The sequence below is a fragment of the Gallinula chloropus genome (assembly GCF_964237585.1).
Source record: "Gallinula chloropus genome assembly, chromosome: 3".
In the NCBI taxonomy this organism is placed as follows: Eukaryota; Metazoa; Chordata; class Aves; order Gruiformes; family Rallidae; genus Gallinula; species Gallinula chloropus.
The window spans coordinates 86,152,916-86,170,907 of NC_140087.1; the positions used below are offsets into that span (position 1 = coordinate 86,152,916).

Below are 17,992 nucleotides of genomic sequence, written 5' to 3' on the forward strand. Positions count from 1 at the left end.
ACTGAAAGCTTGAGACTTAAATAATAGTGGATCTAGTCCTCTTACTCCACAAAAGGACAGCTAACTTTTTCTTTTGGCCAGGATTATCACTAACATCATCAAGTGTACTTCAGTCATATCTTTCAAAATAACATTTTGGTAGCTTTTAAGCTTCACCTTTGCTTTACTGTTGGCAGGAATGCAGGTATGATGATGATCTGTTACCACACTGGAATCTTGATGCCTTTTTTTAATCCTTCAAAATAATTGCCATATGACACCATGTTAGATATGCATAAATTGAGAACTGGAACATCATTGTTACAAAAATAATGACTTTTCCATCCATGTTTGTAATGATAGAACCTTTGAGCCTGTGTTAATTTTTAAACTAAATCTGCAGGATGAAGCTGGTATTAATTATGAACAGCATGCTCTTGCAGGTACTACAGGACTTTCTAGTCAGTACAGATATCCCACATTTGGGATACCACATCTGGTGCTGGGTTCTCCTGTTTAAGGGAGACTTCTGAAACTGGGGGTTTGGCAGAGAGCTACCAGGACTCCAGGGGGCTAGAGTGCATCTCAGCAGAGGAAGGTTGAGAGGGCTGGGCCTCTGTCATCTGGCAAAGAGGAGACCAAAGGGGACTTTTAATAGTGATCTACAACTACTTGAAGGGGACCTAAAAGCAGAGCCAAAAATTTGCTTGGAAATGAGTTGATTATAATGAAGGGTAATAACAGATTGCAGCTTCAGAGGTTTATGGGACATAAGGAAAAAATTATTTCATTTGGAGGGTAGAGCAGTGCTAGAGCAGATCCCTGTTAAAGGAGGTACTTGCAAGAGAAGTAGCAAGGAGAGGAAGCTGGAAGAATTGCTGCAGTTTAGACTAGCTAGAAAAATTTAACTATTAAATACTTAAAGAAGCAGCCTCAAACTGTCACTTTCAATGTCATGTAAACCTCAGGAATATATATCACTAAAATGATCCTGGTTTCTCAGCTGTTCTGGTAGTGTAGATTCGATGTGTTCTGGCATATATTGTATATTTGGCATAGTACACTGTGCATTTTGCTGTACACCTGGTATATTTCTGAATACAACATAAATTTGCTATCAAATGAGCTGTAACACGCAAAAAATATACATTTCTGTGCTAACAGATGATCAAGGCAGGGTAATAAGTTGCCTGCAGTGTACACAAGGTGAATAGATAGGCATTTGGCAGGCAGGCAAAATAGACTGTACTCTTCCAAAAAATACAGTAGGTCGAATTCTGCATCCTCACAAGGTCTGACTGTCAGATATAAAAGCAAATTGACTTGAATTTCTGCTCTGAGGTACCTTGCGCTGTGCCTTAGAACATGGATTAGCTATTAATGTTGTTACTTTAATATTACTGTACAATAAAGCATCAGTTTTACACTTACTCTTAATGCAGGAAAGATTAGACTGCCGTGCTGGATAATTCTAACTTCCCTGTATTGTGGTCTATAACGTAACTGGATAACCAAAGTACATTGAAGAATAAGCTAATGGAAGGCAAAAGTTTGCCAACAGCTTTTTATTTCAAGTGTAGCTGTGAGACGTCCTCCTGGTGTGCAGTAATGAGATACCAGACTGCTGCATTTTTAATACACTCTTACGCCCTTTCAGAAGGGTATTTTGACTTAGCCCAGTTTGCACAGTCAGTCTCAAGTTGAGCTCTCCCAAGGAGCCAATTACGAAAATACCTACGTGTGGTTTCTTGGTGCCTTTCGAGCGAGTGGTGCAAAATACAGACAGACTTGAAAAGCTTGAGCTGTGCTTGCTCAGAGCATTTTGCTTCCTACCTACTGACCCGTAGTAAAGCATCTGGACTCTGTGCTAGCTGCTCAGTGTGGATCAGGTGAACCCATGACCCTGTTAAAGTGTACAGTGGATCTAGGAGCAACACTGAGCTACTGATTAGTAAATGGGTAGTTGGACTCAGACTAAGTGCAGTGTAAAAATGTAATAGACTAAAATGATTAGTTTTTACAGCTTATAGCTGTTATTTTTATGTAGGCAAAACTTCCTCTGCCTGTGAGCTCAATCTGACTGATCTCAGTGGATGTCAAATTGTAGGAAAGTGTCATTAAAAATCCGTCATTGGCTTTGAAAAGCAGTGACTAAGGAACTGAAGATGAAACAGAGACAAGCTGCTTATGCTGTCAATCATTTATACTCATAGCAAGTGTTAACAGAGGTAGTAGTTTCTGCACAGGGCACTTGCTTGATCACAAATGGAGGAAAAGCTTTCAAAGAGGAGCTGCTCCCCTATTTTATTTTATTTTTACTAAACAGTTGTCTCTAGTACAAGAGCCATAGCCTGTCTGCTTCTCAGAATATACTTGGGAGTAGGAATGCCACATATTGTATCCTGAAGTAACACTGTATTTGTGAGATGCTCTCTGGTAGAGTACCCTGGGTTTAGTGCCAGCTTTGTGAAAGGTTTTAGTGCTGATAGTTGGATCACAACAGCTCACTTAAACAGCATTCAGCTTACTGTTTTGCCAACTTTTAAGGACTGTAATGTTGATTTTTGATGGTTTTTGGACTACTTTGGTCTAGAAAATACTTTCAACTAAGCAGAATTATTTTGAGAGTGTCTTTGAATATCTGAGTGTGTTCTGCTAATAGCTCATTGATTTAAATAAGCTTCAAGTATGCATGTTATTGTACTTCTGTGTGAGCTCTTCCCATGTATGCTTCTATGTGGTGAAATGCTTGAATCAGTGCACTGTTAGGCTTGGGAACTTGCGTTTAAAGTGCAAGAGAGAGAAAGTATAGCAGTGAATTGCTAAAGACGTGGTTCTTGGCTTTACCCTGGGGTAGTGAAAGGTAGGAAGACCTTCCTGTCAATCCTTACAGGCTGCTACTTGGTCCTCTCTCTTGCAGTTTAAGGAAAGAAAATGTATAAGATAGAAGTGATAAATACATGCTGCTAGTATTTTAATATCTTGCTGGTTGGAAATTAAGGAACTTATCAAATATGTGAAACTTACCTTCTGGTTTTGTTTTGAAAAGAGCTATTAAACAGAATGAGCTTTGTCATGTAGCAATAACTTCTTGAATGTTGGAAAATCAAGGGCAGAAATTATGCTTAACCCAGGCATGTTGCTTAGAGAATGAGTTTATGGCTAATGAACATCTTCAATCTGGCATTTCTACTAATTGGTCTGTTTCTTTATTCTGCTGTCATTTTAATGGACAATCACTAGACCTCTTGGGAGAGGGTGAGTAATATTTTTGATGTCTAAGACTTTTGAATATTAAGATGCCTTATTAAAAGCTCCAACTTTCTGCAGTTGAGTGACTGTGGTCTCTCTCCCTCTTCCCCTTACTTGTCCTGTTTGATCTCTGTTATATGGTTGTATATAGATAATCTGGCGGCGCTTTCCGGTGTTACCTCTGAGCCACAGATTTCAGATCCATTTGCCCCAGAGCCTAGTGCAACTACTGCTGCAACTACTGATACTACAACTACTTCAGCTGCTGCCACTACAACTACAACTATTACTGCTGCCACTGCTGAAGTGGATCTCTTTGGAGGTTAGTGTGGTTGCTCTAGTGCTCTATGCCAATGCATAAGGGAGATGAAGCAATATGGAGTTCAGCTGCTGTAACCTCTGACTTAACTAACTCTGTACGTACCAGAGGTGCCCGTATGTTGGTTGCTAGATGGAACAGGAAATGTAAACTGCCTGACTGCCTCTGTGTTTGCTGTGCTTTTAGCTAATAGACTCCTCTGCATATATAAGTAAATGGAAAATTGTATGCACTTAAGACTGAGTTATCTTGTGATTGAACAGCTAAGAATGTTAGTTTTCAGGTCCACGCTGGGGTGAGCAGGTATTTTTACCACATTATTCAGTAGCTAAGCTCTATGCTACAATTTCTGGGAAAAGCAGTTGTGCTTTCATAGTTATTGCACTGGGGAGGATGGATGTGGCAGCTTCCTCCCCCTTCATTACATGTCATGCTTGAGCTGTGTTTGTTTCTTTTGGATCTTCCTGTAAATATAGTGTTGAGCCAGCTGAAATGACTATATTTCAACATGCTGGAGTCTGGGTTTGATTTCACAAAACATTAACAGTATATTAAAGTGGCAATGAACTTATACTAAATGCCAACCGTTACGACGAATGGATAGGTGTGGTGGTTTAACCTATTCTTATAGTTTAGTTATGCTCTTTCAGTTTCTCAAGTTAGCAGCTAACCTCTTGAGTAAGAAAAAATATCCCCCTGGATGTTTCAGGTTTCTTGTCACTCTCACGAAGCAGGGAACTTCTCAACAGCATGCCAGAAATTATTGTTTCTTTTCCATGCTGTACCAGCCCAGGTTAATGGAGAAATGTTCTGATTTACAAACGACTGACATGCTTGAGATCACATGCCCACTATTTTTCTAGTTGCCTCTTCTATTGATGCATCCTTCCATCATGACAGTGGATATTGGGAATTAGTAGTAACTTTCTTGCTCTCAAAACTGAATTCCAGTATATTTTCTGAGGTGGTGTGTTTAGCTATCACTTCCAGTTCCAGGAGTGCTGGATAGTTCTTGTACATAAACAGTTTGACTACAAAAGTATTTCCTAAAGGCTGAAAGTTCCCAGTTAGAATTTTTGTTTAGGTCCATCTTCAACAGACACCTCCAAGATGTCCCCAGTAAAACTCTTGAGAAGCTGCAAGGAAGGAGTACAACTGCTATCTGTTACTCATCTTTGTACAATGCGGGGTTAGCAGTCCAAGTGCCACAGGATCAGGCAGTTCAAGAGCAGCTTTGAGTCATGGGCAGTAGTTCTGAACATCACTAGGAGCAAGAGAGACCCTGATGTTGGTTACTTTCAGAAGCCTGTTGTGGAAGCAAAGGCTCATTAACACCTTTGCAGATGTGTAGCATGTGAAACTCCTGGTGTGTAGACATTGGAGCCAAGCCAGTCTTGGATACAACACTTCCAAATTTCATTATTGATTTAGTATAGATATATGACTTTTTAAGAGATTAAATTATAGTTAAATGGCTAGAAATCACTCTAAACTTACAAAGGATTAGAAACACATCTGCTCTTTCCTCTTCTTCGAGTACTACAGCAGCAAGATGTACCCTTCTCTTTTAATTCGTTTTCCACTATTTTGTGCCTGGAAAAATGGATCCTGCCAAATCTTGTGTCTGCTTTCACATTTAGGAAGTGGCAAAAAGCTTGGATCCTTTTAGTTTCTAGAGATTTAACTGATTATTAGACTATGTAGTGGCACATGTTAAGAAGCATTTTTTCTTCACCTTTGCAGTATCCAGACTTCTGTGACTTGATTTCTTCTTAGAAAGATATTTTGTTGCTCAAATACTATAAGTCTTCAGTGGATTGTGTATCAGATAAATACTGACTCTTTCCTGGAGAACTTCAGGAAGAAGAGAGATTTCATTAGATACAATAGTATCAAGTTCTGGATTTGAATACCTCTAATTCCCGAGAAGAAAAATCTCTAAACACACTTGGCAGTGAAGGTGCTTTGGCAGTGCCTTCAAGGCATCTACAGGACTAACCCTTTTAAGATCCTGCAGTCCATATTGAACTTCCATCTCTCTATTTATGGTTTTTTTTGTGGGGGTTTTTTATGTTGGGTTTTTTTCCTGAAGCCTCTGCTGTATGTGATGTCCCATTCCTCATTACTTGAAGACTCAAGTGGTGGGTTTTGGGCAGACACTGTTGCTCTTTATCTTCTGTGGTGCTAGGCATGCTGACAATCTTAAGTAGATATTTGACCTTTGAGGTCTGCTGGAGATACAGTCTCCAGGATCACCATGCCTTATTTGCAGCTTGCCAGTTCTTAGTCATTTGACACACTTCCTTGTGGTAAGGTGCAGCAGGGAAGGGTATGGGAGTGGTGTTCTCAAGAGAAAGAATGAAAAGAGTCTGCAGGGAGTAGGAAAGGAAGCTGAAAACTGCAGGAAAAAAAGCAGCTGAATTGGTGGATGAAGAGGAGACTTCTCAGGAGCAAATGTTGACTTAAACTCTTGCACTATATTGCTGGTGCTTTTAGACCGGAGTCTGCACGCTGCCTGAGGCTGGGCTTTTTTTCAAGAGAAGCAGCTCAACATTATTTCTTCATGTCTTAACATAGTCTTGGAGAGCAGATCAGAAATGAAGGATTGATCCACCATAACTTGCTTTTTTAAGAATTCCATCTGATTTATAAACCAACTTAAAGAATTCCTTATCTTTCTAAGATAAACAAGAAGAGACTGTTTTCAAAGTACAGCTAGAATCTTTCCCAAGAGGGAAAAAATCTAAAGGTAGATAAGAGATGAAATAGGTTGAAATGCAATGCACCTCAATAGTAGAACTTGGGCATGGTGTTTTGGGATGCTAGTTGTTTGCTCTTGAGTTACATCATGTTGTGTGACTACACTGTAAGCGGTGTAAATAATAAGTCATGGCAGACACTGTGCAAATGTCAGTTATAAGCATTTGGATGGCATGACTCATAAACAGGGATGAGAACTATGGTATTCTCTTTAAAGAAACTAAAGGAAAATTGATCAAGACTTTCTGGTGCTTCAGGGCTGGTGAATTTCCTTTGTGCTGAAACAAGCTGGTATAGCAAATTAATGCTTATTTAAAAAAAAACCCAAACAACCAAGGACAACCCAAAAAAATCTTGTAATTCTTATGATTATTTTTTCCTATGGCTGAGCATAGTGGAATATTTCTTGTTAGCTCAGGTCAGCTTCTCTGTGTCAAACTAATGAAGGATAACTGAAGAGGAAAAAATCCTGCAGAAACAACAACAAAAAAATCTTTGCCCTTGTAGACTTTAGTTCTACAATCTCTACTTGTGACTTTTTCCATAGGGTTGTTTCACATGTTGCATAATACGTGACGTCATGGCAAGTCAGCTATATCATCATGTGGGAAATAACTTTTGTAATGTATTGATGCCATGGCATCAAATAAAGCCTGAATGTATGAAATCAAGCAGATCATTCTTCAGGAACACTTATTTTGCTGCAGCCAAGATGTATTGAGGCACTGCTTCAGTATCTCATAACTTGAAGATGCCCTTGTTTTTGCACATCATTGCAGTAAGAGCTATTTTTATTTAGCAATTTAAGTGTTACACAGTACATGATACGTACCTATCGCTCTTAAGAGATGTTTCATGCAGTGTGAACTTGAGAGGGTTTCAGCATCATCTCTTTGAACTTCCAGACTGCGTATAAACCTAAGTGAGGATCATGTGCTAATTGATTCTGGAAGTCAAAAGCTAGATTAACTTTTGAAGCAAAAGATGCACAAATGTAAGAAGTGACATAGCTTGAGTAAATATAGTCAAATGTTTTAAAGGGAGAAGAACTCTTACAGGGTTGCTATGCCAGGACTGTATGGAGAAAGAAAAAAGAAAATAAACAGTCCTGTTTTAATCTCTTTTATTGACAAAATATTCAGTTCTTAATTGTATCTATTTCTTCATATGATGCTAGATTTTAGCAGAGGGCATCTCTGCAGGTGTAGCGTCAAAGAATTTGATAAGCACTAACTTCAAAAAAACCCCAAACCAAACAAGACCACCAAAAACACCCCTGGTTTGAACTGTGGTGTAGAGTCACCTGTTCAGGTTACTCAAATAGGTTTCTTGAACCTTTCAGAGTAACTGATAAAGTTCTTAATATGACTTTTTTTTCATTAGATTCCACTACGAACTTTAGTGTTTATCCCACCTAACGTTTAACCCAGAAATGATGATAAAGAAAAGTATAGTGCATAGCTAGAACCTTATTCACAAGTTGCAATAAGTAATAAAGCTGGTGCCAAGCTAACTGTTCCTTTCCATCTCTGGGATGGATGATATTTGTGCCTAACTAGATTTCTGTGGCTGTTGCACGTGGAACTTGTGTTCCTGGCCAGATGTAGAGTATTGGTGTTACTCGAAGGCTGAAATGGTCTCAACATAGAACATGTGACTCACTCTATACATTCCGAAATCTCACTTTGCGAGAAATCTGGAGCTTATCCTTTCATGCTGGGAAGTTATAAGTAGCATTGAATGACTTCTGTGGTGTTGGCCTACAAGCTTGTATGAACAGAAATGTGTTCTTTTGAAAGAGCCCTGGATCACCCTCCATCTGAAAGCTGCCCTTTGGTGAAAAACCCAACGTACATTGACCCATATATATATAAAGCATATGTTTTAGTAGTATGATTCAGAACTCTTCAGTTCTCCGTTGAATTTCTTCTCCGCAGTGTATGCCGGTGTCTGCTATGCATACAATACTGTGTTTGACTAATGATTTTTTTTTTCACTTGGACAACTGCCATCCAGTTTTGTTGTTGTACCCTGTTATATGAAAAATAGAATTATATTTGAAATGGCTTATTAGCAGGCCTGTTTTTTGCTACTAACTCATTTTAATTCTATTGTACAAGATTAATTAGCTTTCATCTCTTCTGTTGAAGTTTCAATGCATGTTCTTTTGAGCTTTTTAGATTATCTGGCAAAAACTTGTTTTTAAAATGGTTGTTTTCATTTTAAAATTGACACTCAAGTTAAAGCATGTTAAGCTTTTTCCTGTACTAGTTTGACAGTGCAATTGCAGTATTCCCCAACAGGTTGTTTTTTTTTTTTTTTCTTTAACTTGCTGACATTGTAGCAGTAGAAAAACAGCCTTTATGAGCATCTTGAAGCATTTAATCTTGTGCAGTCTTTTTGTGAAGAAAATGCTTGCCTATGAGGATAGTCCAAATGGCACTGTCCATTAGGACTACTCTATGGAATTAAGAGCTACAGATGGTGGTTTAAACCTAGGAATAATGCTGAAAAGTTCAGAGATTGAAATTTAAGCATACCATTTAGCAAGTGGCAAACAAACTCAAAACAGTCAAAACTCATGTGCAAATCATTCCAAAAAGCCCCAAACAGTTATTTTCCCTGATTTGACCAGTTGGCCTCAGAGGTGATCCTCAAGAGAGAGACAAATCATGGCTGCCCAGTAGTTAAGATGAACATTCTTGATCTGTCAGAAGCAAGCTTAGTAAATATAACCTATGCATCAGGTTATGGCTTCAGAAAGATCCAATTGGGTTCCTGTTAAGAAAAAAGTAAGTTCGATGTCTCAGATATTGCATGACTGACTTGGCTCAAAAGCTAGAAACAGTAGATGCAGATCTCTGCTGATGTAATTGGATTGTCATTTGTGACAGTGCTTAAGTTTGCAAGGCACTATGCAAGTAAATTCACAGTTGCAGATTAATCACATGATGATTATGGGCTTTGAGCATGCAAGTTTTAATATCCTTATTAACACCAACTTACTGCCATATCTCTGCTCTTTCTTCGTTAGTTAATTTTGGGTAGTACATGACCATGCTGCTCTGAACCCTTATACAATGAGAATAACACCTTTTACACTCACTGTGGGCAACTCAAGAAGGTCTATCTTCAAACCCTGTGTAGAATCTGCTCATGTGGGGTTGTGGGAGACAAAGCGTTTTGGCTGCATGACTTGTCTTGCTGTCACAGTAACAACATTCATGTTGTATAAGGGGATCTACCTGTGCAATTTAACGTGGTTCTTTTACTATATTTTTCTTCTCTTTATCCTTTTTCCTTTTGATTTCTGTTCTTAAACTGCACCCAAGATGCCTTTGCAGCTTCTCCTGGGGAAGCCCCCGCAGCAACTGAAGGGGCAGCAGCACCAGTTACCCCAACCCCTGTAGCAGCAGCTCTTGATGCATGTTCAGGAAATGGTGGGTTTTTATGTCATTAGATTAGTCTCTCATTTTGCTGGTTTTTTGTTTGTTTGTTTGCTTTTGTTTTGTTTAAACTACATGGCAGTGTGTTTTTCTGAAATTTTCATACTGTGTGCAATTGGTCAAAACCAGCCTTAGCCTGAAGAGCATGTTTAACAAACCTGCCTGTGTCCCCAGTAACTTTGTGCCTTGTTTGGTAGTGCTAATAAACAGTTCTGGCAGTGCTGAGTTTTGTAAGCAGTAACCTGCTACCCTGGATATTCTTTTGTCATATTTCTGTCTATTTTTGGCCTTGTCAAACAGCTGTTGAAAGTTCACCCCTTTTAGTAACTACACTCTTCAGCCTTTCAGATGGTCTGTTTTGGAAAAACATAAGTAACATGTCTGGATAAGTAGGCTAGCTGTTAAAGTGACCTCCTCCGTGTGTGTGTGTGTGTATTTGCAGTATGTGCATTGCCTGTAGTTGCTTTGTTGACTTCCTCCCTCACTGATCCTAAGTATGCATACACATATATTTCCCCTCTCCTTTTTACAAGACCCCTTTGCCCCATCCGAAGGTAGTGCAGAGGCTGCTCCTGAGCTGGACCTCTTTGCTATGAAGCCAACAGAGACTGCAGTTCCTGTAGTTACCCCTACAACTAGTGCAGCCACTCCAGTTCCTGCAACAACTCCTTCTCCAGCTGCTGCTGCTGCTGTTGCTGCTGCTGCTGCTACTGCTACTACTACGGCTACTGCCACTACCACTACTGCCACCACTTCTGCTACCGCCACCACCTCTGCTCCTCCTGCTCTAGATATCTTTGGTGGTAATTTTGTTTTTAACTCTTTGATTCTGGTGGATTGATATGTCAGAAGTACAGAACAAACAAATTGTTATTGCATGCATGCTGTGTGCTAGGCTTTCAAACCAGAGAGCCTGTTAACTCCAAATGTGATGTGCAAAACTTGGAAGTTCTGCTTTTGGTCCTGCCTTTCAAAACGAGTTAAAGACGTGTTGTGTTCTTGGCCTTAGATTTATTTGAGTCTGTTCCTGATGTACCCGCAGCACCTAAACCAGATGCTACTCCTAGCATAGATCTCTTTGGTACAGGTAAAAAGAGAATTCTTCCAATACTCTGCTGCTTTGATGCTGTGTAATGGTGTAAACTGACTTGAATGATACTTACTTCTTGATTTTTCTCTTCTGGAAGATGCTTTTTCATCACCGCCGCATGGAGCTTCTCCTGTGCCCGAGAGTTCTGCCACTGCTGATCTCTTATCTGGTGAGTGCTTGTCTTCACAGGCCGTCCTACAGACGTTTGGTATTTTGGTTTGGTTTGGTATTTTTCTGAGGCAAAAAAACCCCAGACTTGCTGCCAATTTACGTCTTTATGCTGAATTACTAAATAGTGGGTTTGTTGGGGCTTTGGTCACAAGATTAGCAGATGCTGAGGATGCAAACCATGAAGTGGCTGACACTGAAGTTGAGTAAGTAATGTGGTTTAAGAGTAAATTCTTTAATAAGTGTGCTTGCTTTAAAGTACTGTGGCTCTCAGTTGCTGTATGAGAAATGTAACACTTCTCTGTTTGCAGTTCTGAAGATTGTTACCTGAGTTTACCAGCCCTGTGGTTCTAATTGGTGGAGCCCATGTAGCTTTAAAATATTTAGCTATCATTGTTGCCTTGCTGATACTAAATATTATTTATCCTATGCTTACTGCAGTGGATGCATTTGCAGCCCCCTCTCCTCTACCCACTGCCTCTCCAGCAAAGGTGGATTCTTCAGGTGTGATTGACCTATTTGGTGGTGGGTATTTTTCTTTCCTCACCACTTCAGAGTTGAATCACTTCATTTTAATTACCTTTGCACTTGGCTAAAGCTGCAGTTTCCCCTTCTCACCACTTTTGCTTGTCTCATCAATGCTAATAGTAGTATGTTCAGTTCTTCATATTGCAGCAATAATGAACTGCAAATAAGCCATCACTGTGGCCATTATGTCATCATACCTGTCTTTCTGTCTTCTGTCAGTGCATGTATGGCTCTTCCTGTGTGCTTTTTTCTTATTTTCAACTGTCCATGCTCACATTGTTTTCTCTCGGTTCCGTTTCTCAAAGCAGCTGAAGTTTTGAGGGTGACTTGTCTCAAACTGGATATCTGAATCATGGGATCGTTGCTGGATTTGATAAGGTGGAAATTAAGATGGGCCCAACAAACTCTTGGAAGTGTTATAGAACATGAATCTTGCTTAGAAGCAATGAATTTTCAAACATCAGTGAAATAACCCTCTAAAAAGACCTAGTGTGAGTCAGTAAATTCTGACTGGAATTATTCCAGTCTGTCATCTGACACATTCATCTCCAAAAAGCTTAACCTCTCCTAGAATGCTGTGGTTTTATGGCTTTTCTGAGAAGAGGCCCAACTAAAAAGACTGAGAAACCTAACTAACTTAACCCTGATACCTTCTCTAGTGCTATTCTTCCCTAAAGAAAAACAAATTCCTAAGTGCTGATATGTCGCACCTCCTTTTTTCCACCTGAGCTTTGCATCCATGGTACTGCTTTGCAATAAAGATGGCCAAGCACTTTCATTTTATTTCTGATGAATTAAATGATTGTCCTGTTGTCATACTTAGATTAAACAAAGTAAAGGATTGCTGCATTTAGTATTGAACTCGATACCTTTTTCTTGATGCTTTCTGGAATTCCCTTTAGATGCTTTTGGAAGTAGCGCACCTGAACCCCAGCCCGCAACCCCGGCTGCTTCTAGTTCCTCAGCTTCTGCAGACCTACTTGCTGGTAATTAAGAACTTCTTAAAAACTTGTTATTTTAAGGCAAAACTAAGAAATGGCCTTCGAAATCCTTTATGTTCCGTGGGAGTAAGTGGATTTTTGCAGTGGAATAAAGTTCTTGTTCATAAGATCTCTTAGTACTTTAGAAGCCTTAAATTGAAGCTACAGTGATTTGTGACGGAGGCACCATACCAATGTCTTAAGTTCACTGTCTACGTTACCTTCTTCACATACTCTTTGTTTTCCTACCTCCTGCACAAGCCTTATTTTTCTCTACTGTTTATTGAATATAGAGGTGTTTGTGTAAAGTTTCTTTGGCTGCCTGTAGCAGTACTTCAGCATCATTGCAGGCTGCACTACTTGTTCCTTACTGTTAATGTATCTTTGTTTCATGACTGTTGAGGCAGGTTACACTTAAACGTTAAGAACTTGAATGTATGACTTGGTAGCAGTCTTGCATTTAGCCAAGGAGAGGGGAGTGATGAGACAGACACCTTTTCTGAGAACAGGGGCGTAGAAGTCCTAGAGACCCTCCCCTTCTCATGATGGGGGGGATGAGGTCTCTGCTAGTGCTGCATGGGGCATCACTATCACATCTAATTCAAATGTTGAATAACTGTATCATTGTCTGCATCCTACAGGTAAGCAGTTTCAGCTGAATTCTGTTTGTGCCATTCTCCAAAATTTGTGCTATACCATGTATTTTGGTGGACGTGGTGATCATGCTGAACAATTGTGACTCCCCCCAACCCACGCCTGATCAAAGTTTGTAAAGAACAAGATCCCAGCATGTCTTCCCCAAGTTCAATGGAAACTAATGCACTTGTGCTTTGAGGAAGACTTGGCTTAGTTTCCCCCATGTTTCTGAAAGGTGAATCTGTCAGTGGAATTGGTTAGTAGGTTATCCTTCATGAACTTCTGAAGACTATTGTTAACTTCATGTTGTACCTTTGACTTCTGATCTGGAGAGATAGTCTGCCTTTTATGCAACTGCTGAGCACTCAAAGTATGGTGGGTCCCGATGTCAGTTGCTGACTGATGTCTGCAGGTTTTTTTGTACCAACTAACACTATCACAAGGCCAGCCCTGTGTATGTTTTGTCTATGTATGCTCATATGAAGCATATATAATGTAAATGATACATCAGTACATAATCTGCTCTGAGTGCTGCGAGATCATACAAGTGGCTGCTTGCATGCTGAAGCTGTCTCAGAAGAGGGAGGACACTTTCTCTAGTACCTGTTCTAGGTGTTGGCATCACCTAGCTGTGCTGCAGGAAGGTAGTAGTAGTCTAGATAGTAATAATGTGTATGTCAGTTCTCAACTGGTTCCTGTGCTGACAAGTCAGCTACTTAAAGTAGGATGTAATGTGTAAATGCCTACTAAAGCTTCAGGGCTGACAGCTTCAGGATTTTCATGTCAATGACCATATTTTTTTTATAATATTACTTCTGTAGGTCTTTGCATTAGTCTACGGATAGGTTAAGGGTGGAGATCAGCCATTGACTAGCAGATTCTGAAACATGCCAGGCCTTTGCAGTTCTTTGCGTTACTGGGGGACTGGTTGCAAAGATGTTGCCAGGCAGAAGCTAATTCTGCTTATGTAAACATTAAAATACAAAATATTTTATGTCGTTGTCTGTAACTAAGCTTAAATTCCAGTAGGAATTATGTTCCAGATGGTGTGAACTTCATCAGTGTGCTCTCTGAATCTGATGAGTCACGTTAAATTAAAACCTACATTATAAAAGGGATGTTGTAAGTCCTAAATGCTCAAGCAGACCTGGAACAGTTGGGATGAATAGTTGGTTTTTAATGTCTTGTATTTGCTTTGGATATGCATTCAAAATGGTTCCAACTAGATTTGAAGGGTTTTTTTGGCAGATATAGAGAGACTGTAAACATGACAGCATATTGCTAAGCATTTGTTCACCCTAGATAATGGCAGATGTATAGCCTGCAGTGTAATTCAGTTTTAAATTTAAGACTGTCCAGAATTCATGTGGTTGTTGGCTTGTCCTTCATGGTTTATGAGTGTGTGTGTGTGGTTGTATGTACTAAGTGCTTACATGCATAATGTTGCAAGTATACTTCATTGTCTGAAGTGTTCTGCTGTCAAGTATGTTTCTAGTCTCCTCTTGGCTCACTTAAATATGTTCGATTTTTTTTTTTCATGCTCTTTTTAAGGCTCTCAGCAGACAAAACTAGAACTGTGCTTAAATACTGTGGCCTAACCATTGTTCCTTATAGATCTTTCTATCCAATGAAACTGTCTATGTGTATCCCAGTGCGTACTCCAATAGCATGTTCTTATAAGGAAACTTACTGAATGCGTAAGTAATGTTAGGACTTAAAATGGTACCCACAAACTGGAGAAAGTTATTTAAAGGTGAAATTTGAAATTAATAAAAGTTCAAGCTTCTGTCCATAGGTAGCAATGTTTAACTGGTAAAAGAAGGACAGTAGATGGTAAGACAGGATGTTTCCTGAAAAGAAAGTGAAGGCAGCGGTAGAGTGCCAGCTGGTCACTGTCCTGTGCTCAGCTTTGGCAAAATAGTACACTTCCTACTTTGAGAGGGGGAAACATGTACAGCCTGCAGGTTGTGCAGAGTTATTTTCCTGCTGTATTTGCGTAATCACAGTTCTTTGCAAGGGCACCTGGGGAAAAAACAAGGCTGGGACTGAAGTAGTAGTGTAGAGGTTTGGACATCACTCTGTCAAGAAGAGATTGAGTAAGAGGAATGGCTTGGTGATTGAAGAGAATTGAGCAGGTGTCATATGTCTGTTCTTGTTTTGACAGTCTTTGCATATTTAATTAGTTTCTGGAGTCTGTAGATAATACAAATAAGCTTAAATTGCAAGGGACATCAAATTACGTAGTGGGCAAGGGAAGGGATCTTAAGAATAGTCAGGCATAGGTATGCATTGCTTGTAGGCTAGAGATTCTCTGAATAAGGTTTATTTATATTCATACAATGTTTACAATATATACATTAACCTCAATGGTGGAGATTCTCTGTTATACAAGCATTTCACTCGTGGATACAGCTGTTCTGGTTTTGGCATTCTGACATGCAAGTGGGGAGGGACAGCAGTTTGAAGGTATCTTGACATGGAGACCAGGATGTTTGAAGATGGGGAGAGGTGCTAAAATGGATTAGTAAAAGACAACCGTTGTTGGGTGATCATATGCTTTTCTCAAGTTAGTCTCATTTTTCTCTTTTTCTGAACTAATCCCTGCTTGTGGCATTCTGTCTGTGAGATTAGGCAGAACTATAGTCTGTAGTACTGGAGGAACTGTGAATTGTCTTATCATCCTGCCTTCTATAGATTGAGCTTTTGTTCAACACAGCCCAACAGGACTGACTCTAATCTCTACACCTTTCTTATGTGGCTTTTTCAAGGCTTTGGAGGTTCTTTTATTGCGCCCTCTCCATCACCATCCCCAGTCACTCCAGCTCAAACCAGCTTACTACAGCCTAACTTTGATGCAGCCTTTGGGACAACAGCTCCAACGACTGGAAGTTCATTTGATGCATCAGGTGAGCCACAGGGTTTCTTCCTGTGAATTTTTTTATGTGTTTTGTGTGTTGGATGAGTTATTGACATCATGGTTAGGCTTGAAGTACAAACAATAAGTGATTTCCCTTTTCCTTCTCTACTGGAAGATCTCAGGATAGTGTTTAGGATGGTGTATGCTCAAGACGTCTCTGTACACATTTCTTATTCTACCATGTCAGTAAAAAATAAACTAGTGTGAACATCACCTTTGCATGTGCTTGATTGCATGAATCAGGAGTTACTCAAGGAACACATTGTTCTATAAATCAGGTGTATATATATAGGCAAGTCATCTTGCTGCTGCTTCTAGAGCTGTCCTTGAGCTTGCATGGCACCTGAAGGTACACAAGAGACTGAGGTTGCGTTCTTTGCCTGACTATAAGCTTAAACTTTCATCACTGCTATCATTCTGTTTGTATCTCTTCCATTCTATATTTTCCATGCTGGGTCCTTGCTACAAACTTAAAATTGGTGAGTTTGCAATTGTACAAGAAGAAAAAGGTTGTAGTAGTACTGCTGGTTGGTTGGTTACTTGGTTGCTTGCCAGTGCACATGCTACCCCTTCCTGTTGATGTAACACTAGCATGTACCTCAAATATAGATCAGAAGATAGAACACTGGCATGAAATGTACTAGGTGGTTTGACTTCAAAGGATCTAAAAAAAATGAACTTCTGAGTCAAATGAATGGGCTAAGGAGGCTAGCTGTGTCAACATGGATGGTTCTGGTTCCTTCTGATCTCATAAGATGTTAGTAGGTTTTCCTGACTCCCTGCTGCTTGCAAGTGAATAGTAACATCTTGAGACTTTCAATCCTATTGCTGTAAGATGTCAAGATACTAAGATCGCCTCTGCCACAGTAATTCTGACTGGTGTTTGCTGCAAGATGTTCATTTTAAAAAACCTTTAAATGAATATCTCCTGACAAATATGTGTGCATCTGACATCGCTTTAAGGATGGCTGTAAGAAAAATAGTGTCATGTGGAAGTGGTGCTGTATCTATGTAGATTCAACTCTCCAGTTAAAGTCCTCTCAGGCATGACCTGTCATATTAGTTCTCGTTGGTATAGCTCTTTCAGGATTACTGTACATTCAGTGCCTAGTAAAATTAAATGCATGCCGTTGTTGGCATTACTTTTAATGTCAAACTGTGTTTTGGTAAGACTTGTGACGTCGTTGTCTGTGCTATATTTGTTGGAGCAACAGCGAAGTTGCAGGTAGCGTATGTCTTACCATGCTGGCTGTTTCTAACCCACTTTGCTTTCGCTTCCAGTGTTTGATGGCCTAGGCGATCTTCTTATGCCAACCATGGTTCCTTCTGGTCAGTCTATAGCACCTTCAGCCACAGCAACAGTCACCGCTTCAGCCGCAAGCAAAGGCCTGGGAAGTGATCTTGATTCATCTCTTGCAAGCTTAGTAGGCAGTAAGTGACAAATTTCCATTTTAAGTGGTGTGGCATGCAACTACGTTGCTCTTCTGCAGAGCCTGTGTATTTTAGCGTGCTGCTTTAAATGTACTCCTGTCTCCCTGGGGAGACTGGAGAAGCTGTGGGTGGTTGTAAGGCCTGAATCAGATAGCTGATAGTCTGGGATTGTAGGTCACCCCTCATTCTGCCCAGGATCTGAGGGACCTGTTTGTTAGGTATGATTTGTAATGTGTAAACCTCCTGGGTATATTCAGAGGCACATCAGACTCTTAATGGATGCTGCCCTGTGTGATTGCAGATGGAAGGGGGAAAATTATCCAGAGCATCTGATAGCACTGTAGAATTTGAGCAGAAAAATGAGTGGATGCAAGTAACTGACTACTTGTTTAATGAGAGGAGTCATATCAGTGGGGTGAAGTGTACACAACAGCCAAGAACAGATCTCCTCTCGGGCAGTGAGCTTGCCAATACATGTTCTTGAAA

The 17,992-nt window shown here is 39.9% G+C and overlaps 1 protein-coding gene across 25 annotated transcripts in view; it reads left to right on the forward strand.

Annotated features, from left to right (window-relative positions):
- Positions 1 to 17,992, forward strand: part of SNAP91 (synaptosome associated protein 91) — a gene marked incomplete at both ends in the record, with an annotated part of 68,510 nt that overhangs the window by 42,820 nt on the left and 7,698 nt on the right. For 4 of the 25 annotated variants that reach the window (XM_084261594.1, XM_084261601.1, XM_084261604.1 and 1 more), the window contains 10 exons: positions 3,223 to 3,237; positions 3,383 to 3,553; positions 9,643 to 9,750; positions 10,290 to 10,559; positions 10,766 to 10,843; positions 10,944 to 11,015; positions 11,456 to 11,539; positions 12,445 to 12,528; positions 15,927 to 16,064; positions 17,357 to 17,506. In XM_084261594.1, coding sequence (XP_084117720.1) covers positions 3,223 to 3,237; positions 3,383 to 3,553; positions 9,643 to 9,750; positions 10,290 to 10,559; positions 10,766 to 10,843; positions 10,944 to 11,015; positions 11,456 to 11,539; positions 12,445 to 12,528; positions 15,927 to 16,064; positions 17,357 to 17,506 — 1,170 coding nt within the window. Of the gene's footprint in view, positions 1 to 3,222; positions 3,238 to 3,382; positions 3,554 to 9,642; positions 9,755 to 10,289; positions 10,560 to 10,765; positions 10,844 to 10,943; positions 11,016 to 11,455; positions 11,540 to 12,444; positions 12,529 to 15,926; positions 16,077 to 17,356; positions 17,507 to 17,992 lie in introns of all 25 variants that reach the window. The other 21 variants (XM_084261607.1, XM_084261584.1, XM_084261585.1 and 18 more) reach the window with 16 other exon arrangements.